The sequence below is a fragment of the Borostomias antarcticus genome (assembly GCF_949987555.1).
Source record: "Borostomias antarcticus genome assembly, chromosome: 2".
NCBI lineage: Eukaryota > Metazoa > Chordata > Actinopteri > Stomiiformes > Stomiidae > Borostomias > Borostomias antarcticus.
Window position 1 is genome coordinate 23782773 of NC_140235.1, and position 23914 is coordinate 23806686.

The window sequence follows — 23914 nt, forward strand, 5'->3', positions numbered from 1 at the left end:
CCTTGCCTCTCCTTTGGTTGCCCATGTGAGACAGGTGTCAGCTCTATAAAACACTGTGTTTGTGCTGTGTGTGTGTGTGTGTGTACGGGTATATTATTAAACCCTTGTCCACTGGGCGCCGTGCCAGACCGTTCTCTCTGTCTCTCAGACACAAGGTCACCTCATTCATGGCCCCCCCCCCCAACACACACACCAGCTACGTGGTACCCTCCACCTCCACTATCCTCTCTGCGTTTCAGAGTGTACTTTGACATGGCACGTCTGTATCAATAGATCACTTCAGTTAGTCATACGAGGTTAAAAATAGCGTCAGCAATAGATCTGGGAACTTACTTCCTGGAAATGTCACATGATCTGAATAGAAAGTTGATGTAGACATGTAGTCTCACCATGCCTTAGTGTGTGTGTGTGTGTGTGTGTGTGTGTGTGTGTGTGTGTGTGTGAGACCCACAGAATGTGTTTGCGTTTGTGTGTGTTTCCAAGATACAAGCTCACATTGTGTGTGTGTGTCTCAAGAGATGCAAGCTCAATGTGTGTGTGTGTGTGTGTGTGTGTGTGTGTGTGTGTGTACGTGTACGCATCTCCTCACCATCGCGTGTCTTAATGTGTGTTCACAGTGATGGAGAGCGCCACAGAGGACAAGCGTCCGGGGGGAGGAGTCAGCGCAGCCCTGACCGCAGAAGAGGCGGAGCGTTCCGGGGAACAGAACTCAGACTCCACCCACAAACACAACAACCTCACAGGTGCGTGTGCGTGCGTGCGTGAGAGAAAGATCGAGATTGCGTTTGAGAGTGTGTCGTGGACACCGCACCCCTTGTGAAAAATGGTTCCCTCCCCGCTCTTCGTCCTGCAACGACGGACGAGCTTCGCCTCCTGACGCTCCCGTGAACAGCTCCGCCTACTTTGCGGCAAACTTTTGTGCGATCCTGGAAAAGGCACCCTTTTGGTGGCACAAAAACTCCAAAATGTCAAATCACCTTAGCCTTCGACTATAGCGCCCAGTGGCTTTGCGTGACCAAATTAGAGCCCGGTGTGCACGCGTGTGTGTGTGTGTGTGTGTGTGTTAGTCACCACACTCTTGCCTCTCTCTTCCCAGGAAGCAGCAGAGCGATGGAGGAGGAGGAGGAGGAGGAGGAAGGAGGGGGTACGAACGGAGAGAGCGGGAGGGAGGGGCTGGAGGGCCCGGACGGAGGCGTGGACCTCTCGTCCATCAACGCCATGATGACGACGGTGATGAACGCCAGTCAGCTGAACGGAGTGGTGGATGCCGCCCCCTCGGCAGGCTCCACCCCCAGCAAGACCACGCCCTCCAGAGCCCCCAGCATCAGCCGCAACGCTCGGAAGAACCAGGTACGGATGTCTGTCACACGCACTCACACACACACGCACACACACACACACACACATATACATCCTGTCTCATTCACTCACTGTTGCGCGCGCGCGCGCATGCACACACACACACACACACACACACACACACACACACACACACACACAGCTGCAGACACACACATACACATCCTGTCTCATTCACTCTCTGATGCACACACACACACTCAGGCACACTCACACGCGCACACACACACACACACACACACACACACACACACACATCACAGTATACAGAGTCGCACACGATACACTGAGGCGTGTCTATGACAGAGCGAGACTGTAAACTGAGAGCAGTATTAGTAGAGAGAGAGAGAGAGAGCCTAGCTCCATTCCCTGAATTACGATTCAGGGTCTGGTTAGGCTCTCATCCAGCGTGATTTCTCGGTTGGTATTCCAACCGGGCCAATCGGCATCCTTCGAATGCGACGGAATTAAACTGTGCAATGTGATTGGTTAGTGGATGAACTGAGGACTCCCTCTTCGGCAGCACCCATCCCTGAAAACGACTACAATGAAATTAAATGGCAAATCAGTCTGAGAGAGAGAGAGAGAGAGAGAGAGAGAGAGAGAGAGAGAGAGAGAGAGAGAGAGAGAGAGAGAGAGAGAGAGAGAGAGAGAGAGAGAGAGAGAGAGAGAGAGAGAGAGAGAGAGAGAGAGAGAGCACTCAGCACCATCAAGTCTGAGATGAACGGTCAACTGGCGGAGGTGGAAAAGGCACAGGACAGTCAGTACACACTAGAACATCATGCTCTGGCTGTCATCCAGCTGTGTGTGTGTATGTGTGTGTGTGTGTGTGTGTGTGAGATTGCGAGACGCCAGGATGAGGAAGAGCAGGTGATGAGACCTCCCCCCCCTCACCCTCCACGTCCCCGCTTCAAACGAGGGGCGACAAATGGTTCCCCTCCTCCCACCCCCCTCCTCCTCCCGATCCCCCCATCTCTCCTCTCTCAATCCTCCCACCCCCCTCCTCCTCCCCCCGATCCCCCCACCTCTCCTCTCCTCTCTCAATCCTCCTTTTGTCCACGGGGCAGGAGCCACATGGCCCATGTTAGAGCGTGAGGTTGGCGGGCTGAAACACCAACAGGTGTCACTTACGACACACACACACACACACACACACACACACACACACGCATGCACACACACACTCTTGTCTTGGAGGGCTACAGGCTGCCTCATCTCGGCCTGTTCCCCATGTTTCCAGCTGTTAATTCTCCACCAATGAGCCGTTCGCAGTTCAGATCAACATCCTTAGCCGAGAGATTTGATTGGCTATCGAATAGCTACCATGGCCCTGTCCAGAACTACAGATATTCCTTCATACTTTCCGTAATTTCCTTTTTATTATATTATAATAATCCAGTAGAATTCATCCCCATGAGCTCTCCTTGTTTACAGTCCTTGTTCTCAGGGCATGGTCCTCCACTGAGGTGGGATTACGCAGTGGTGGTTATGTAATCTACCAGATAATGTCAGACTATAACCAGAAGAAGACACAGGTACACAGAATTAGCACCGTTGCGTTCGTTTGTGTGTGTGTGTGTGTGTGTGTGTGTGTGTGTGTGTGTGTGGCAGAGAGGCAGATACACAGGTTTAGCACCACAGTGCACACAGTCAGGTGAGGAGAGCGGAGCTCTTTAGGAGAGCCGACATGTTCTCACTGTACGCGGCTGGAATGTGCTCTTCACATCACTTCCTGACGCAGGGCTGCCAGACAGGAAAAAGGAAGTGTTTCCTAGAAACAGTGCTGGGGGATTCTGTGTGTGTATGTGAGTGTGTGTGTGTGTGTGTGTGTGTGTGTGTGTGTGTGTGTGTGTGTGTGAGAGTGTGCACGTGTGTGAGATGATGTGCGTGCGTGCATGTGTATGTGTGTGTGCGAGTGTGCGCATGCGCATGTGTGAGATGTGTGTGTGTGTGTGTGTGAGATGGTGTGTCTGTGTGTGATGGTGTGTGATGGTGTGTGTCTGAGATGATTCCGTCAGAGTGCAGTGCTATGCCTGAGGCAGCTGCAGAGTTAATGATCAGCTGTAGTGTCAACAGAGAGCGGAGAGGAGGAGAGGAGGAGGATGGTGTCGGGTTACATCAGGCTTAAGGTGAACTAGGAAGCACTTCTACTGTTCCAGGATGGTCTCAACAGTCACACACACACACACACACACACACCACATAGGCCCAGTGGTGTAGTGGAGGGTATAGAGGTATATGAGTATACCCTCTAATTTATCCATGGACCCACAGTATACCCATGTCTTTAAACACCGCTAATTTAAAAACTGTAACACAGTTATTAAATAACAGTATACAGTATATCCACTTCTTCAAACACCACTAATATTTTAAAATATTTCTACACACTTCTTTAGTCAGAGTATACCCACTTCTTTAATCACCACTACACCGCATATGCCATTTCCAAATATGTTTCCCTGCATCTGAACTGTGTGTGTGTGTGTGTGTGTGTGTGTGGGTGTGTGTGTGTGTTTGCAGGATGCCAAAGACGACAGCTCTTCAGCCTTCATCTGTCCACTGTGTGACAAGAATTGCATGACCCAGCATGGCCTCACCATGCACATCAGACAGGTATGTAGTACTAATACAATATACTGCTATCATAATATTAGAATAGTACTACAATAATACTTAGTACAATGCTACTTCCAGTACTACTGTACAGACCTTGCACATCGGACAGGTAACACTGCTGCTACCTGTGTTCCCTGATCCCTCCCTCCATCCCTCCCTCCATCCATCCCTTCATCCGTCTCCATCCCTCCCTCCTTCCCGCAGCACAACTCTGAGAACGGGGCGACGGACCACTCCTGCAGCATCTGCGGGAAGGCGCTAAGCTCCGCCTCCTCGCTGGACCGCCACATGCTGGTGCACAGCGGCGAGCGGCCCTACAAGTGCAGCGTCTGCGGACAGACCTTCACCACCAACGGCAACATGCACAGGTGAGACTGGTGACGCGCGTGCGCGCACACACACACACACACACACGCACAGACACACACACACACACACACACACACTAATCTGTCTCGACTCTCAACTAAATGTAAGAGAGAAACAGATACACACATACACACACACTCTCTCCCTCGCTTTCTCTCTCTCTCTCTCTCTCTCTCCCTCTCTCTCTCTCACTGTCTTGCCCCCCTTCCATTTCTCTGAGCCTCAGCTCTCATTCTTGTGTTTGCCTGACCTCAGCTCTCATTCTTGTGTTTGCCTGACTCACCTCCCCATACATTCCTTGTACGGCCCAGCCTATAGAGCATCTATACAGCCCAATATAGCATATAGCCCAAGTGTGTTAATGTCAATAAGCCTTTCAGTAGTCTGGCTGGCCTGGCTAGGTGTGGCCGCCCCACCCCAACACATGTGGAGTCCTGTCTTGTCCTGTCCTGGCCTGACCCATTCAAAACCGCTGTTAGCGCTTGTGTCGTTAGCACACTGCTATTCCTGGGTCATAGAAAATGCACTGTTGACATCTGTGTTAGCTGGTCTCGGGTCTGTAGGTAAGAAACCACCGTAGAAATCCGTTAGCATAGTGCTAGCGCTGGACCGTAGAAAAGCCCTGTTGGTGGCTGTTAGCGTAGCGCCGACCGTCCTCTCATCATCCAGTCCCATTGAAACGAGCGCTAGCTCCGCTGTTAGCACCTGTAGCTAGCCACACCTTCCTGGGGGCGGTGGACGACGAGAAGAGAAAAGACAGAGGAGGGTCAAGAGAGGAGAGAGAGCGTATCTGAAAATAAGGCGGGGCATCATGGCATCCCTGTCAGGGTGGTAGCAGTATCAGCCCCCCTGTCAGGGTGGCAGCAGTATCAGCCCCCCTGTCAGGGTGGTAGCAGTATCAGCCCCCCTGTCAGGGTGGTAGCAGTATCAGCCCCCCTGTCAGGGTGGTAGCAGTATCGGCCCCCCTGTCAGGGTGGTACAGCAGTATCAGCCCCCCTGGTGAACGTTGGGCAGGTCAGGCAGTTTGCCTCGGGACAGCGGGTGGGGTTCAGGAGGCTGTGGCGTACAGATAAATGACTGGGCGTTGTCTCCGTGTGTGTGCGCGCGCTTGTGTGTGTGTGTGTGTGTGTGTGTGTGTGTGGGTTGGGTTATTGGTGCTGCTGGTCGCTGCTGTTTGGGGAGAACAGAGTCACAGGAAGTGGGAAGATGGCTTTCACCCTCTCAGGCATCACACATACACACACACAGTTGGGGTATCGCTCTCAGCATGCTTGACTGATGGCAGGGTTAAATACTTACTTCCTCTCAATGCTGTGGGGGGATGGGAGGTGTGTGTGTGTGTGTGTGTGTGGTTGAGCATGATAGAGCAGGTTGTAAGAAGTGATGCAAGAATTAAAATGAATTTAAACAGAATGTTGTGACATTCTAACAGTTGTAGTTAGTGAATAAAGTGAGTCAACTCCCCCACGCTAGTGAACCAACTGTTCTCAAAGTGATAAAGTGAGTCAACTCCCCCACGCTAGTGAACCAACTCTTCTCGAAGTGATAAAGTGAGTCAACTCCCCCACGCTAGTGAACCAACACTTCTCGGAGTGATGAAGTGAGTCTGCTTCTCCATGCTAGTGAACCAACTCTTCACGGAGTGAGTTTCATCCCTGTGCTGCTGCTGTGAGGATGTGGATGTTGTCTGCTAGCAAGAGAGGTGTTTGGTTTAGTCATTGGAACACTCTTGCATTCTCTCTCTCTCTCTTTCTCTCTCTCTCTCTCTCCCCCCCCCCTTCTCGGTCACACCATTGGTATGAGGAGGTGTGGGCAGGAAGGAATGAGAGTAGGCCCACTGACTGACTGACTGACTGACTGACTGTGTGTGTGGTGTGTAGTGTGTGTCTGTGTGTGTGGTGTGTAGTGTGTGTCTGTGTATGTGGGAATATGAGAGAGTACCGGGGCTGGTTTGTCCATCATTGTACCATAGTGCTCTCTATTGTTAGGAGAATACTGTAGCTTTATTTGTGTCAAATATTCTCAGGATAGGGTAATGTTAGTTACACTTTTTCTAAATGGAGTTTCCCATGAGTCAGGACAGCAGCTAAGATGAAGTGTGTAGCTCAGAAGAGATGCGTGTGTGTGTGTGTGTGTGTGTGTGTGTGTGTGTGTGCGTGTGTGTGTGTGTGTGTGTGCGTGTGTGTGCGTCAGCCAGGCTCAAATGATGAGCTGAAACTGTCCATGTGTCTGGCAGAGGGGAGGCCATCTTGTGCCAAAGCATCACATGAAATGGGGCCTGTTGTTGTGAGGAGGCCGCTCGGTTGTCAAGGAGAGCCATCCCATTAACCTATTATGGGCTGTGAATGGGCCTGGGGAGCAAAGTGAATCTGATTGGCTGTTTTTATTTGCTTTAACTCTTTATTGGGGGACTCTCAAGTTCCAGTTAGGAGAGAGAGAGAGAGAGAGAGAGAGGAGGAAGAAAGTGTGAGAGAGAGAGGAGGAGAGATGGTTGTTCGTTAGCCTGTCTGCCCTTGCTGTGACATTGCTGCAGTAGCAGGGTCTGTGTTCTGGCCCCACAGCGCCCCCTGTGGTCTACCAGTGGCAGTGCAGGGGAACTGCAGAGCAGGATGGAAGAGGGAGAGAGAGAGACCTGTTGAATCATCAACTACCCCGTCTCCGTCTGGGACACACAGACAGAGTAGTCAGGGTTGAGTAGCTCAGAGACGAGTAGCTCAGAGAAACACCAGTCTTATGTGTTGTTTTGTTTATTTCCTATGTTGATGTACATATAGACGTACTGAGCAACCTAACTCTAGTTATTTAATAGCTATGCGGTGTTTTCTGACAGGTTTGTCATAGCTTCAGATGCCTGGCCCTTAATGATTGATAGATTCAGCATTGATCATTAACCCGAGTCCAAGATAAGAGCATCTAGAGAATACTGTTAAAGGAGTCTAGTGATAGGCTTATCAGCCAGGGAGTTTGAAAGCTCACTTGTGCACAATACACATCAACCAGTCACCCCTCAGATGCAGGTAGACAGAGAGGGAGGGAGAGATGAGGAGAGAGAGGGACAGGGAGAGATGGAGAGAGAGAAAGGGAGAGAGTTTCAGTGTTGTTGTTTTTTCTACCCAGGTTTGGTTTCATCCAACCACAGCTCGCTGACTCAGCATCTTTGCTCTCCCCTGATTGGCCGGAATAGGGGTCAGAGTCCAGTGGCCGGGGCAGGGCTGCATTCCATTCCTGAGAGTCTGCTCCTTCCCCTCTGACCATGTTCTCTCCTTCACTCCTACTCTCGTCCTCTGCTTCACTGACCTCAGGTTAACTGGATAGGTATAAGCGGCAGCTGCACTGTGTCTGCCACACATCCAGATCTCTAAAGATATGTGAAAATGGAATAGAGGCTAGTGTAGAAAACAAGGTAGTGAACAAGGAGGCAAGTTTGGGAGCTGTCTTGTCTGTATTGGAATGTGTCCCCGGGACTGGAGGCTGTCAGGCCCCCAGTATGGGCGTCCAACTCACTGCCTGCTATTAATAACCCTCTCAGGCTGAGGAGTGAAAACTGAGACATGTTACCAGCACTGGATGACCTTTACTCTCACACTGACACTGACACACACACACACACACACACACACACACACACACACACACACACACACACACACACACACACACACACACTCTTAAAGTTACTGAGGCAAGCTCACCCACACACCAACTTAACATCCACTTGTCTCAATTCCAAATACATTCACACACACAGTACACACACTAGCATCACTAATTCACGCACCACACACGCACACAAACTAGCATCACTAATTCACACACACCACACACACACTAGCATCACTAATTCACACACACCACACACACACTAGCATCACTAATTCACACACCACACATGCACGCACACTAGCATCACTAATTCACACACACCACACACACACACAAACTAGTGTCACAAATTCATACACACCGCACACTAGAATCACATTGATGATTGATAGAATATTGCATACACAAGAAGTTTACCCCATTGACACACACACACACACACACACACACTACTACTGCTACTACTACTACTACTACTACAACTGTTACTATTAGAACACACACACACACACACACACACTGAAGCCACATGATTATCCACGTGCGTTTGTGTGTGTGAGGGAAAGGATGTGCTGATGTGTTTGCCAGAGTTTTTGTCCTCCTGTTCCCCCCTTCTCAAACACACACACACACACACACACACACTTACTCACCCTTCCTTAAATCAACTGATGGCATTTGACCTTTCACCGGACAGAGCAGTCGTGCAGGGAGGAAGAGGGGGAGGGGTGCTGGGGGAGAGAGGACCCTAACCCCCCCCTTCCCCCCCACACACACACACACACACACAGGTTAAACTAATCAAAGCACCTACTCAAGGCTGCACTCATTTACATAGATAGCCAATGATGAAGTCAGACAACTGTTATCTTGCCCCTCCCTCCCTCCCTCCTGCCCCCCCCTTCTCCTCCTCTACCCCGTCTCCCTCTCCTTCCCCTCCCCCCCCCCTCTCCTTTCCTCCCACATCCTGCCTCCTGCCACCTATCACGGATAGATAGTTAGCTGAACTTCCCCTCTCTCTCTCCCTCACTCCCTCCCGTTCCATAGCAGAGAGCACTCCATCTCCATAGGCTTGTTGCCCGGTCATCACGCCCCGACATGGCAGAAACACAAGTCACAAACTCTTGTGGAAACGGAGAGCACATACATATCGACACAGATGAGTTCATCAACAAACAATACAGATGAAATAAAATTAGCTTTAATGATCCCTGGCGGGGGAAATTTGGGAGTTACAGCTGCGAAAATGTACAGCATAGATCAGAGTAAAGAAAAGTGAAACAGATATATACAGTACATAGGCTACTGTATGTGTATAAAGTATAGAATATATTATATCCAACAACTCAACATGGTCTCAGATGAGGAAGACAATGGGCCTTATGTAGCGATGCCATCGCCGTGGCGATCATAGCGGTGATGGAAATGACTTCCTTACTCTCTCCTGGGCTGAGGCCCTTATATGTGCATGCTGAGTGGGCTGGATAATTACAGCAACATATACACTTTGTGAGAGTGTGTGTGGGTGGGCGGCTTAGAGCCTGTGGTCCAGACAATTCCCCAAGGGAAGCCCAGGGATCCCCCCACCCTCTCTCTCTCACCACGTTACGTTACAGCTTTTTACTGATCGACCCGAGTTTTCACAGTCTGGTATAACCCTGCTCTCAACCTGGCAACCCTCCATACAGTAGCCCCCCCAGGCCTGCTCCCAACCTGGCAACCCTCCATACAGTAGACCCCCTAGGCCTGTTCCCGTTCTGGAAACCCTCCATACAGTAGACCCCCCAGACCTGCTCCCACCTGGCAACCCTCCATACAGTAGACTCCCCAGGTCTGCTCCCGACCTGGCAATCCTCCATACAGTAGAACCGCCCCCAGGCCTGTTCCTGATCTGGCAACCCTCCATACAGTACAATCCCCCAGGCCTGAGTCCAACCTGGAAACCCTCCATACAGTACAATCCCCCCAGGCCTGAGTCCAACCTGGAAACCCTCCATACTGTACAAACCCCCAGGCCTGAGTCCAACCTGGCAACCCTCCATACAGTACAATCCCCCAGGCCTGAGTCCAACCTGGCAACCCTCCATACAGTAGAACCCCCCCAGGCCTGAACCTAACCTGGCAACCCTCCATACAGTAGAACCCACCCAGGCCTGAGCCTAACCTGGCAACCCTCCATACAGTAGAACCCACCCAGGCCTGAGCCTAACCTGGCAACCCTCCATACAGTAGAACCCACCCAGGCCTGAGCCTAACCTGGCAACCCTCCATACAGTAGAACCCACCCAGGCCTGAGCCTAACCTGGCAACCCTCCATACAGTTGAATCCCCCAGGTCTGAGTCCAACCTGGCAACCCTCCATACAGTACAATTCCCCAGGCCTGAGTCAAAGTTGGCAACCCTCCATACAGTAGAACCCACCCAGGCCTGAGTTTAACCTGGCAACCCTCCATACAGTAGACCCCCCAAGCCTGAGCCTAACCTGGCAACCCTCCATACAGTAGACCCCCCAAGCCTGACTTCCCCTTAAAACAGTATCTGAGAGCCTACCTTTATTCAACACGATTCTCCCTCTCTGTCTCAGGTATCTCCCTCTCTCTCTCTCCACCACCTCCATTTCTCTCTCTTTCTCTCTCTCTCTCTCTCTCTCTCTCTCTCTCTCTCTCTCTCTCCTTCCCTCTCTTATGGTGTGTTCCATTTGTACCGGAAACGTCGGGATTCCCAGGTTAGACGTCAAACTCGCCATCAATACATCACCTGAACTCGGGATTTCCGCCATTTTACTTGCGATAAATAATCCACCCCGACTTCATCAACGTCAGCTGCTGACGTAAATCAAGATGGCTACTCTGCGCCACAACAATATATGAAAGCTGTAATACGCTTCTGTATTATTTGTGTCTCTTTAAATCAATCGTACACACAGTACTGTTCAACCTCTATCAGTGGACAATATTGCTACGAAGTTTGTATGCGCAAAATAGCATAGTCCGTAGTTCGTTGTTATCAGCTGGTATTGCCAACAATGGCTAACAATATCTAACTTGTCTAGAACTACAAAGATGGGCGAAAGTGGGGTTATGGCGTTTTGTTTCTGGAACACATTCGACTGGGATGCGACGCCGTCCCGGGCGCCACATTCCGAGCTCCGATACAAAAGGAACGCAGCATCAATTACGTTTTGGTGAAATATCCGGCCTGTTTACCCGCTTAATAATGGCACAGTGAAGGTGTTAAGCTCCTCCCTCTCTCCCTCAGACATATGAAGATCCATGACAAGGACCCGGCCAGCTCTGTGCCCGTCAGCCCCCCCTCACCCACCAAGCGCCGCCGCCCCTCGGCCAAGAGGAAGTCTGGTCTGGAGGAGGAGCTGGAGAGAGGAGACCAGCCGCCCAACAAGAAGGTAACGCACATACAGTACACACACACACACACACACACACACGAACACATGCTCTCTCAATACTACACACTAGGGCACACACAGACGAGCACTCGCTCAGGCACACAGCTCAGTATCCAGTTCACTAGACTTCTTTAGGCTGAAGGGTGTCTGTATTAAGTGTATTAAGCGTCACTCCAGCCCATGTCGTCAGTGTAAAGAACATAACAGTAGACAGCCTGGGACAAAGACAGAGCTCCAGACTTCCTGTCCAGAGCCGCTGTCCTAACCCCCGGAAAAGAGCTCTGTGGCTGGAGGGAGATTCTTACGCTGGCCCGTCTGTCTTCCAGGTCCTGGAGGAAATCCTCCTGGAGGATCTGGCCAGAGGAGAGGCCGAACAGCTGCCCTGCCCCATCTGCTTCAAGACATTCAGCTGCAAATACGACCTGGAGAACCACATGGAGACACACCCCGACACCACGCTCAGGTATGACACACACACACACACACACACATACATACACACACACACACACACACACACACATACACCATGCTCAGGTAATATACACACACATAACCACAGGTCAGTCTCTTAACAGACCCAAAGTTCATAGTTCAACCCTAGGCTCTTCAGAGGTTACAGGTCATTCAACCCTAGGCTGAATGACCTGTAGCCTCTGACCTCTACTCCTACACCTGGTTCCCTGGACATCACACATACATGAGCCATGGCTAAAGTTATGCTTTGATAAAAGCTGGCTAAGCTAAAGGCATACTTTGATAAAGGCTGGCTAGTCTAAAGCTATACGTTGATAAAAGCTGGCTAGTCTAAAGCTATGCGTTGATAAAAGCTGGCTAGGCTAATGCTATGCGTTGATAAAAGCTGGCTAGGCTAATGCTATGCTTTGCTGAAGCTGGCTAGGCTAAAGTCGACGAGGCTAAAGCTATGCTATCCTAAAGCTTGCTATGGTACTGTCATACATGTTAAGGCCCGCTATGCTAAAGCTCCCCGTGCCATTGATATCCATGCTAAAGCTACGGATACAAGCTACAACCATAGCTGGAGAATTACACGGCGCCAGGCTAAGATAAAGCTAAAGCACTGTTAATCAGTCTGGATGTTTCACAACGTTACACCCAGCTGAACAGATCCGTCAAGTCAAGTCGGGTCAAGTCACATTCCAGTCCGCCCCTACCTTCCTCCACTGGCTGGGGAGGAAGAGGAGGATGGATGGATGGAGGGAGGGAGTGGGGGGGGATGAAGGAGCTTTGAAATGGGGGTTTGAAGGAGGGAGGGAGGGAAGCTTAATAAGTCACAGAGGGGGAGACTTCGGGCCTGGGGGGAGGGAGGGGCACCGTTGCCGTGGAGACGGCACACCGCCAGACACGGTTGCCACGGCGACGTGTCTCCGCCGACCCAAAACTTCTCCCCGACTTTGAATTTAACGCCTAGCTAGCCGCTAGCCATAACTCATGACCCACAGCTAACCGGCTGTTCCTTTCTAGGGGTAGATGGAGAAAGGGGAGAGAGAGAGAGAGAGAGAGAGAGAGGAGGGGACTGAGAGACGGAGTGGTGTAGTTTATCTGGTTATGGGGGTGGCTACGCGCATTTAGCAGTAATCCCGGTTAAGCAGTCTGCCGGGGGAGAGAGAGGGGCAGCTAAGAGGATAGATACGGCCTGACTGCTCACAACCTGCTCCACACCTCTACACAGCCTGGAGCCACAGGGCAACACCCACACCCACACGCACGTAGACCCATGCACTCTCACACACACACACACGCATACGCACACACATAAACGCGCGCACACACAGACAAGGGTAATTCTCTGGGCCGGAGCCAACCTCTGTGGGATTAGGCTGCTCTCACAGACCTGTCTGAGAGACAGAAAACAAATACACACACACACACACACACTTCAGGCACGCAAATAGAGTTGTACACAGAGTACCTGGCGTAGTCTCTCTGGCCGGTACACACAGAGGTGCAAAACCACGGGGCAAGACGGGGGAGGGATGGAGAGACGCAGGAGAGGCGGAGCAAGGGATGAGAGCTAAAATGGAGAGAGGAGAGAAGAAGGGAGAAGAGGCGAGGAGGAAGAAGAGAGGTGGGATGTAAAGGGGGGGGGGAGGATAAAGGAGGATAGAATGGGGGGAGGGAGGGAAGATGGGGGGGGTAAAGATGGAGGGATGGAGAGGAGAGGACCAGGAGAGGCAGAGATGGAAGAGGGCGATTAGCGTGCACGCTAAAGCCTCTGGTAATCCCCTCAGACACCTCGTTAGAGCACGGACGGGGGGTAAACAGGTGTTTGTGTATGTGTGTTGGGGAGGGGGGGGGGGGTGTTTGTGTGTGTGTGTGTGTGTGTGTGTGTGTGTGTGTGTTGATAAGAGACTGGCTGTGGTGGCAGACGTTGAGCAGCTGTCCCTCTCAACGCCTAATGAGTCTCAGACCGACAGTGCCACAGGCCTCGCTACGGGTTATCACACACACACACACACACACACACACACACACACACACGCACACACACGCACACACACGCACATACATGCACACACATGCACACACATGCACACACACACACATGCACACACACACTCTTTCTCCCTCTTCTCTACCTATTGCACACACACACTGGGATTCTCTAAATACAGCTATCTACATGCATACACACATACACACACACACACACACACACACACACACACATTAGTTGTACAAAATTGTACATGATCATGATTGAAGATGAAAACCAGCTCACAGCCGAACTTGCTTTTCAATCCTGGGGTGTCGAGAGCTAAGTCGTCTAGGTGTGACCTGTATTGTGTTTGGTCCCCCACCCTGCGTCTAGGTGTGACCTGTATTGTGTTTGGTCCCCCACCCTGCGTCTAGGTGTGACCTGTGCTGCGTTTCGTTCCGGACCCACCGGGGTCTGCTGCGCCACAACGCCGGCGTCCACAAGCTGCTGCCCTCCGATCCCAGCGGACGACCCTTCATCCAGAACAATCCCTCCATCCCCACCGGCTTCAACGACCTGGCCTTCATAGACTTCTCCTGCCGCAAGTTCCCCCACATCGCACAGGTACACACACACACACACACACACACACATAAGCACACACATGCTGAGTGTGGTGTACATGGGTGATAATCATCTCTTAATTGATTGACACTGTTGAGACTTGGGACAGTCTACACTCAAACTATTAACACAGAGAGACTCAACTCCTCTTGATAACCTTGTAATCAACCTCTCTCAATTTCAATTAAAATGTTCAATTCAATTGGCTTTATTGGCACGAAAGAACAAGTGTTCATATTGCCATAGCAACAGTGGAATTACAGAAATAATTTTGTATACACATACATGTCACAAATAATTACCTAAAAGCAAATACACACATAGATGCAGATAAAGCATGCATACATCCTATACACTCAATATTTTAACATTCTGCATTCTAAAGGAGCATACTGTACATACAACACATTACGATATTACAATATAATTAAACAAAATATGTGTGTAAATTAAAGCATTAGTTTAGTTGTTCTCAAGCTGTGACATTTTTGTACAAATTTAGCAGCAATTAATGTACATTTTGGTATTTTACCTAATTGGTAAGGCATTTTGTCAACATTAGATTTAGTCTTAAATTCTCATATATTTTTGTGATTTGGGGTAAAGAGCTTTGTCTAAAGTGTTGGTATTGTTTGCATGCTGTGAGGAAGTGAAGTTTAGTTTCTACTTCCTGTGATGCACAACTTGAGCATAAGCTTTCTTCTCTAGACCAAGTTTGTCTATGGCGACCCCTCTCAATACCCCGATTATACACACTAAGTCTCTCTCTCTCTCTCTCCCTCTCCCTCTCCCTCTCCCTCTCCCTCTCCCTCTCCCTCTCCCTCTCCCTCTCCCTCTCCCTCTCCCTCTCCCTCTCCCTCTCTCCCTCTCCCTCTCCCTCTCTCTCTCTCTCTCTCTCTCTCCCTCTCTCTCTCTCTCTCTCTCTCTCTCTCTCTCTCTCTCTCTCCCTCTCCCTCTCCCTCTCTCTCCCTCTTTCTCTCTCCCTCTTTCTCTCTCTCTCTCTCTCTCTCTCTCCCTCCCTCTCTCTCTCTCTCTCTCTCCCTCTCCCTCTCTCTCCCTCTTTCTCTCTCCCTCTTTCTCTCTCTCTCTCTCTCTCTCTCTCTCTCTCTCTCTCTCTCTCTCTCTAGGTGTGGTGTGAGACCAACCTGCGGCGCTGCACCTCAAAGTTCCACCGGTTCGTGTGCGAGTCGTGCGACAAGGCCTTCCCCCTCCGCTCGGCGCTCGACCTCCACAAGAGCACCGCCCACGAGCAGCAGCAGGAGGAGGAGCCCGCCCCCGTCTCCGCCCCTACCCCGGAGGCCGCCGCCCCCGCTGAGACCCCGCCCCCGGGCCCTCAGCAGCAGCAGCAGACCAGCTTCCTGTCGTCGCTGGGTCTGCAGCACGTGTCCCAGGTGAAGGCGGCGCCGTCGGAGGAGGCGGAGCGCCAGGCGCAGCTGGACAGCATCCGGGTCATCCACGTGGAGCCGCCGCTCTCCTCGCTGCCCCAGGAGGCAGCCGCCGCCTACCTGGGCGGCCTGGCCGGGCTGGGGGGCCTGGTTGGGCTGCCCCTGCTGGAGGCCGCCGCCGCCTCGTCCGCCGCCGCCTCAAACTCCGCCTCCCTGCAGGGCCTGTCTCAGAGGGAGGCGCTCAGCCTGCTGTCCCTGCAGCCCTTCCCGGCCGGCTTCCTCCTCCAGCCCGACGGCGGCGCCGTGGCCCGGCCCGTGTGCGGCGAGGTAGAGCTGGCCGACATCCAGCAGATCCTCAAGGTGGCCGCCGCCGCGCCCAACCAGATGGGGCTCCTCCCGCCGCTGGCGAAGGCGCCCGGGTACAGCGGGGGGCCGCCCCAGGGTCTGGGTCAGGGCGGCGGGCAGGGTCAGAAGGCCATGCCGACGCTGAAGCCCAAGCCCCCGGTGACCCCGCGCTCCAGCCTGACCACGTCCACGCCGCCGCCACTCCAGACCACCCAGCTAGCGTCGCTCGGCTGCATCAGCCCCGGACTGCCCCCGCTCGCCCCCGGCCGCCACTTCAAGACCCCCTACCAGACCTCGTCCTCCTCCTCCTCGTCGTCCTCCTCCTCGTCCTCGTCCTCCTCCGGAGGCCAGATGGAGGCGGAGTGCATGGGCCACGCCCACACGCCGTCCGACTCGACGGAGCTGCAGATCAAGCTGGAGGAGGCGGGGCCCGGCGGTGCCGGCGGCGGGAAGAAGGGGGCGGGCAAGGGCGGCGCCGGCGGCAAGGCGCTGTACCCGTGCCGCTTCTGCGACCAGGTGTTCGCCTACTCTGGCGTGCTGCAGGCACACATGCGCTACCACCTGGGCATCCTGCCGCACCAGTGCAACATCTGCGACTACGTGGCGCCCGACAAGGCCACGCTGATCCGCCACCTGCGCACGCACAGCGGCGAGCGTCCGTACGTGTGCCGCGTCTGCCACTACCCGTTTACCGTCAAGGCCAACTGCGAACGCCACCTGCGCAAGAAGCACGCCAAGAGCTCCCGGAAGGAGATCGAGAAGAACATCAAGTACGTCACCGCCGCCGCCTCGTCGTCGTCGTCATCCGGGAACGGCACCACGACCGACGCCCCGGAGCCGGCGGCACCGCCGTCGGGCGAGACGGCGTGCCGCTTCTGCGGCGAGGATCTGAAGACGTACCGGGCGCTGCAGATCCACCTGCGCACGCACAACGGCTGCCAGCGGAAGCCCTTCGAGTGCCGGCGCTGCGGCGCCGCCTTCCTCGCCAAGCGCAACTGCATCCACCACCTGCTGAAGCAGCACCCCGAGGTGCAGGAGCGCGAGATCGAGGAGCACATCGCCACGCTGATGCCCGTCGGCGTCAACGCCAACGGCGCCGCCGTCAACGGCCTCCCGCCCGCCCCCTCTCTGCAGGTGGTGAAGATGGAGGAGCTGGGCGCCGCGTACCACCAACACCACCAACACCACCACCAACACCACCAACACAACGTAGGGGCGGAGCTCGACCAGCCCCTCGACTTCTCCAACAAGAGGGGAGGAGGTGGGGCCGGGGGCGGGAGCGGAGGCAGCAGCCTGGCGGGCAGCCAGGCGGGCTCCCCCGGGATCAAGCTGGAGAGCCTGTCCCCCGCCTTTGACGGCCCGCTGGACCAGCCCATCGACCTGTCCATCCCCAAGCACCCCAGCAAGCGGCCGCGGACGGGGGAGAGGAGGGAGGTCAAGCTGGAGCAGAGCTCCCCGTCCGGCGCCCTGGAGCTCCATCACCTCCACCACCTCCACCACCTCCACCACCCGAGCCCGGCCCACGGGGGCGAGGAGCGAGATAGGACGGCCACCGCCCCCCAGCCCGGGTGCTACCAGCTGCCCCCCGGCACCACCGCCGCCCTCCCCGCCCCCGGACGAGCCCCCCGGCTCAAGCCGCTGCTCCCTAAGCCCGCCGCCTCGTCGTCGTCGTCCTCCTCCTCGCTGAAAGAGCTCCCCCCGCTGGCCTCCATCGCCCAGATCATCTCCTCCGTGTCTTCGGCGCCGGACCTGCTGAAGAGGGAGGTCGGCCCGGACGCCGTGCCCCCCGCTGGCGCCGAGCCTGCCCAGTTCCCCGCCGCGCCGCTGGAGAGCCCCGACCAGGCGCCGCCGGCCACCGCTGCCGACTCCACCCCCGCCGCCGAGGGCGCCCCCCCCGCCAAGAAGAGGGGCAGGAAGAGGGTCAGGCTGGCCGGCAAGGAGAAGGCCGTCCTGCCCGCCAACCCCGAGCTGGCGACGGGCAGCGGCATCGACCTGGAGTCCAGTGGAGAGTTCGCCAGCGTGGAGAAGATGCTGGCGACCACCGACGCCAACAAGTTCAGCCCCTACCTGCAGACGGGCGCCGGCGAGCTGGCCGGGAGGAGAGAGGGAGGAGGAGGAGGAGAAGAGAAGGAGGGAGAGGAGAACAAGCGATCGCCGGGACAGTCCAAAGTGAAGAAGAACGCCTACTCGAACTCGGTCCAGAAGATGACCTGCCCCTTCTGCCCCAGAGTCTTCCCCTGGGCCAGCTCTCTGCAACGGCACATGCTCACACACACGGGTACGACTGGAGCACACACACACACACACGTCCATGCAGGTAAACCCTTATCCCGAGCCAAAAACGGCCACCCAGCTCCAATGTTTAAACATGCTCATATAAACTGCCTCTGAGCAACAATTTCAAACATTTCATACATGCTACGATATTTCCATATAGCTTTTTCTATATCAATAATTGTCTTAGTATTAGTATAGTATGGTTCCTGAGGTGTGTCTCATCTCTGTATGTTGTTGTCTGGTGACTATACTAATGTATTTTTCCCTCTCTGTTGTTGTTGTTGACCTGCAGGCCAGAAGCCGTTCCCCTGTCCCAAATGTGACGCCTTCTTCTCCACGAAGTCCAACTGCGAGCGCCACCTGCTGAGGAAACACGGCGTGACCAACCGCTCGCTGAGACGCAACGGAGCCCTGGGGAAGGGCAAGGACGGAGACGACGGCTCGCAAGAGAGTGGAGGTACACACACACACACACACACAATCTGACTCAGACACACACACACACACACACACAATCTGACTCAGACACACACACACACACACACACACACACACAATCTGACTCAGACACACACACACACACACACACAATCTGACTCAGACACACACACACACACACACACACACACAATCTGACTCAGACACACACACACACACAATCTGACTCAGACACACACACACACAATCTGACTCAGACACACACACACACACACACACACACAATCTGACTCAGACACACACACACACACACACACACACACACACATCTATATGCACATAAACATGCATGTAAACACACTCAACACATAAACAGACAAATGCACCCAAATCATGTGACTTACATGAACAGCTCCTCCTCTTCCTCTTCCTGTCACGTCACAGAGAGCCAATCAGAGAGCGAGCTGGCGGGCATGGAGGCGGTGGACCTGAGCAGCGGCGAGCAGGATCAGAGGCCGGGCTCCTCGGACCCGCACCGTGCCCAGCTCGGCCCCAGGCCCCCCTCCTCCTCCTCCTCCGGCCCGGAGCAGAGGTCCGACGGCCATCGGGCGGCGCCGGGCCAGAACCAAAGCCAGTCGGCACAGAGCAACGCCGCCAACGAGGACGACGAGGACGACTCTCAGAGCAACAAGAGCCTGGACCTCAACTTCGCCAGCAAGCTCATCGACTTCAAGTTCTCCCCGTCGGCGGGGGGCCAGCAGCACGCCCAGGCGTCTTCCTCCTCCTCCTCCTCCTCCTCCTGTTCCTCCTCGGTGGTGGGGGAGGAGCCGGAGAGGGCGGGCGGCCAGCCGCAGGAGGGGTTGGAGGGCAAGCTCAGCTGCAAGGCGTGCAAGAAGAGCTTCCGCTACGCCGTGACGCTCGCCCGCCACGAGAGGGCACACCAGGGCGAGGGGCCGGAGAGCGGCCACGCCCCCAACGCCGCCGTCATGCTGCTGCCGTCCGCCGAGGAGGAGGAGCAGGGGGAGGAGGAGGAGGAGGAGGAGGAGGCGGACGGAGAGAGGGGGAGAGGGGCCGCGGAGAGCGAGGGAGGAGAGAGCGACTCGGAGGAGGACGAGAAGGAGAAGGACGAGAGGGGGAGCGACGAGGAGGGAGGAGCCTCGGAACCAAAGAGCGGCGAGGCCGGCGCCGGCAAAGCGGACAAGAGGAAGAAGATCTGCAACGTGTGCAGCAAGCGCTTCTGGTCCCTGCAGGACCTGACCCGGCACATGCGCTCACACACAGGTAACGCCGCACAACACACACACACACATTTTTCTGGTCTTTGCGTGCTATCGTTGACCCTTCCCTCTTCTAATTCTCCTTTCGTTCTCTGTGTGTGTGTGTGTGTGTGTGTGTGTGTGTGTGTGTGTGTGTGTGCGTGCGCGTCCCCCCCTCCCAGGCGAGCGCCCCTACCAGTGCCAGGTGTGTGAGCGGACCTTCACCCTGAAGCACAGCCTGGTGCGCCACCAGCGGATCCACCTGAAGCCGCGCGGCACCGACGGGCCCGACGCCAGCGAGGGCGCCGGCCTGGGGGCGGCCGACGACGAGGGCTACAGTGGCCGCTCGGCCAGCGAGGGGGAGTGCACGCCCACCAGCACCGGCCCCCCCTCCGAGAACGAGAGCGAGGGCGCGAGAGAGGAGGCCGGCGAGGAGGGTAAGAACGATCCCCAGGGGTTGGCAGCCTCGGAGGACGGGGGGGAGCCGGTGGCGGAACCGGGGCCCGACTCGGAACCGGCGGTAGAGTCGGCGGCGGGGAAACCGTCAGAACCAGCCTCGGAACCGGTGTGCGAGGTCCCCGCCGCCGACGACCAGGAGCCGGCCACGGACAAGGATACGCCCGCCGCCGCCGAATCCACCACAGACCCATCTGCAGACCCGGCGGCCACCTCCGGCGACGCCCTGGAACCGGCCACAGACATGCCCACTGACCCGCCGACCCTGGCTGCCGACGGGTCAGCACACAGCTCCAAAGACCCAGCCTCCTCCTCCGCCTCCTCCTCCTCCTCCAGCTCCGCCGGCCCAGAGAAGGAGCCCTCGTCCCCCACCCCGGACCCCGCCACGGGGGGCTTCATCCAGGGCCTGCTTGAGATCCACGCCAGCCCCTCCCTGGAACACATACTCCCCAGTGGGGAGCCTTCTCTGGTGGGAGTGGAGTGAGGGAGGATCCCCCCCCCCCCCCCCCCCATCCTGGTTCTCTCTATGCAGTGGTCGGCTCCTGTGTGACGCCCCACAGTGCCATAAGACAAGGTCCCCTCCCCGATGCAAACAGGCCCTGGTCTGAACGGAGAACAAACCTAGTCTCTTAAGTGCCTTAACTACTACTTCTATGGGTTGGAATTGTTTTTGGTTTTTTTGCTATATCTTTATCGACATTTATCAATCTGGAGGATCTAATTTTTATAGCTTTTTATGGTGATGATGATGATGATTGCATAATGTTTGGGGGATCTTGCTATTACGTTGAGATGAATGAATTATCGAATATCGAGCAATAAATGGATGAGCTTAGCGTGGGATGTTAGGACGTTTCTGAACTGATGCAGGGACTCCTGTCGCTGTCTGATTGAAACTCAGCAGAATAACTGACTGAGCAGGAGGAAGACTGAGGAAGACTACCAGACTGGCCCCCCAGATCCGGGGGCCCCTCCATGTAACTGGAAACACAAGCAGACAGAACCAGAGAGACAGACCTCACCTGGGCTCTTTCTTCCTCTTGTTGATATGAACTCTTCTCCTGTCCTGTCTGGTCTGCTCACGATGTCAGGTCCACCATCTCTGTTAATTCCTCTGATTTGAGAGCATGTATGAACATGTGCGAACATGTGTGAATAAGAGCCAATTGAGTCTGGAGATCAGACAAGGGCTTTTTTTTGTTGAAACCAGACATGAGAATGGATAGTCTACTTGACAACCCCTGATGAGTGTTTTGTAGACTTTTTTTCTCTCCCCCTTCCTTTTCCAATGATCTCTTGCCATAGATAATAATATGGGCAATATTTGCCCCGGTTCATTCAGAATCATTCTCAGTCTGTCTTGTATCTGTATGTAGTGGTGGTGTATTCTGAGTGGGGTACAGTGGTTGTTGTCAGCATGGTAGAGTGGGGCTGTTCTCAACAAGGTAGAGTAGGGTATTCTCAATGTGGGTTGTTCTGAGTTTATGCGAGTTGAGGAATTCTTTTAAGTTAGTGGAAATGTACTTTTCATGAACAAAAGGGCTTGGTGTGTGTGTGTGTGTGCGCATGTGTGCGTGCGTGTGTGCGTGTTTGTCCCACTCCCCCCCTCATGGGGATGTCTCAAATGTTCCTGCAGCAGCTTGAGGTAGATATTAGCTGATCTGAGACCAGGCCATCCTGACAGTAACCATGAGGGAGTAAGATTAACATCTGACCAGGGGTCAGTTGTGAGGTCTAGTCTTCCATACATGTTGACTGTGTTTATATCAGCATTACCTGTGGTGGTGGTGGTGGTGGTGGTGGTGGTGGTGTGTTGTCACAGCAGTGGGCTTAAATACTGCTCTGATGTTGCTGGTGTTTGTTTTCTTGTCTTGTGTACTTGAACTGTCGCCCTGCTGCCCCCTCTCCCTCCCCACCAGGGCTAACCCCAATGAACAGCTCTCATACTTCAGGAGGGGGGGTTCAACTATCAGTCATGTCAACCAACGGGGTTTGGGGCTTTATAAGATTTATATATATATAGCTATGTGTCCTGTATTTTTTATTTTATTTTGATATAAAGGAACCTCAGAAGTAAACGAATCAAACCTCAACGCTCATAATGAACTGGTAATCCAGGCAGCATCAGGCGCGGCGGTGGTTAGGCTGGGGGGCGGAGGGATACAGAGGTTAACTAGATCCTCCTCCCCCCAGCCCCTCGGGACTGCCTGGTGCTGTCTATTTGGCACTAACAAACCAACAAACTACTACTATTACTACTACTATGATGATGATGATCACAAACAGCAGAGCAATCAAATAGAGGAAATTAACTGAACAGAGTTGGGCTGCAGTTTCAGTGCTGAGTATGCCGGTGCAGAACTGAGTATTAAAAGGGGACTTTCCACAAGTTATCAGATGGATGTACTCATCAGCACACGGTGACTGTGGAGACCCCTAGTGGTGGGACAGCGGAATCTCCTCTTGAGCCTGCTCTGACCAAGGCAGGCGTCGGCAGACTGGAGGTCGCCTCAAAGCTGCCTTGATCCCCGGAAACTGTTCTGTTCTGTGTCAGTATGGACTCAGCCTCTCTCTCTTTCTCCATGTTATTTTTTTTGTACCTGTCGTTTCTGCGTGTGTGTGTGTGTGTGTGTGTGTGTGTGTGTGCGTGCGTATGTGTGTGTTTGGGTTAGTAGGAGTGACTGGAGTCTCCATAAGAATGCACATGACAGACTGTTTTACAATGTATTTATTTGGAGCCTGAGTGGAGAAGCCATGTGTTAATATCACTGATGCTGCGGAGAACACCATGAGACAGTCTCCCCGAGGCAGATATTAATCTGGGGACAACCGTCAATTAGCAATAATCACTATTATTGATTCTAAAGCTTTATCTAGACCTATATCTGTGTCCGCGGATGGACAACTGCTGGGTCTAGCATTATATTGTTTATTATTTTTAGTTTGGCTAAGAAATGATTCCCCCCCCCCCCCCTGTCTCTCAGATATATAAATACTATAAAACTGTGAAATTCATTGTGTTCAGTTAAAGGGTGAGTTTTTAGGCTAGTTTGTTTTCCTGCATGGTAACATAATTGTGTCGAGTTATGGATGATTTATTCTTCATTTCTTTCTGTATCTCTCTCTCTCTCTCTCTCTCTCTCTTTATCTAGCTCTCAGGGTCTTTATACAATTCATATTCAATACTTCTTCTTTTTTTTCCTGAGTTGCAAGAAGTTCTTCCAAGTCATGATTTTTGTTTCATTGTTTTGTATTTTAACGATTAAAAAGCTGTCAATCACTACATCTAGCACTTGACTGTGAACTCAACGACCAGCAGAGCAGGGAGAGCTGTGTG

The 23914-nt window shown here is 53.7% G+C and overlaps 1 protein-coding gene across 1 annotated transcript; it reads left to right on the forward strand.

Moving 5' to 3' along the window:
- Positions 1-1189: 1189 nt before the first annotated feature.
- rreb1a (ras responsive element binding protein 1a) lies at positions 1190-21150 on the forward strand. The gene is made up of 10 exons (XM_084461504.1): positions 1190-1350; positions 3883-3975; positions 4183-4346; positions 11209-11353; positions 11683-11819; positions 14231-14420; positions 15548-18428; positions 18720-18884; positions 19310-20146; positions 20304-21150. The coding sequence occupies exons 1-10, from the start codon at positions 1219-1221 to the stop codon at positions 21059-21061; spliced, it is 5502 nt and encodes a 1833-aa protein (XP_084317630.1). The 5' UTR covers positions 1190-1218; the 3' UTR covers positions 21062-21150.
- Positions 21151-23914: the final 2764 nt, after the last annotated feature.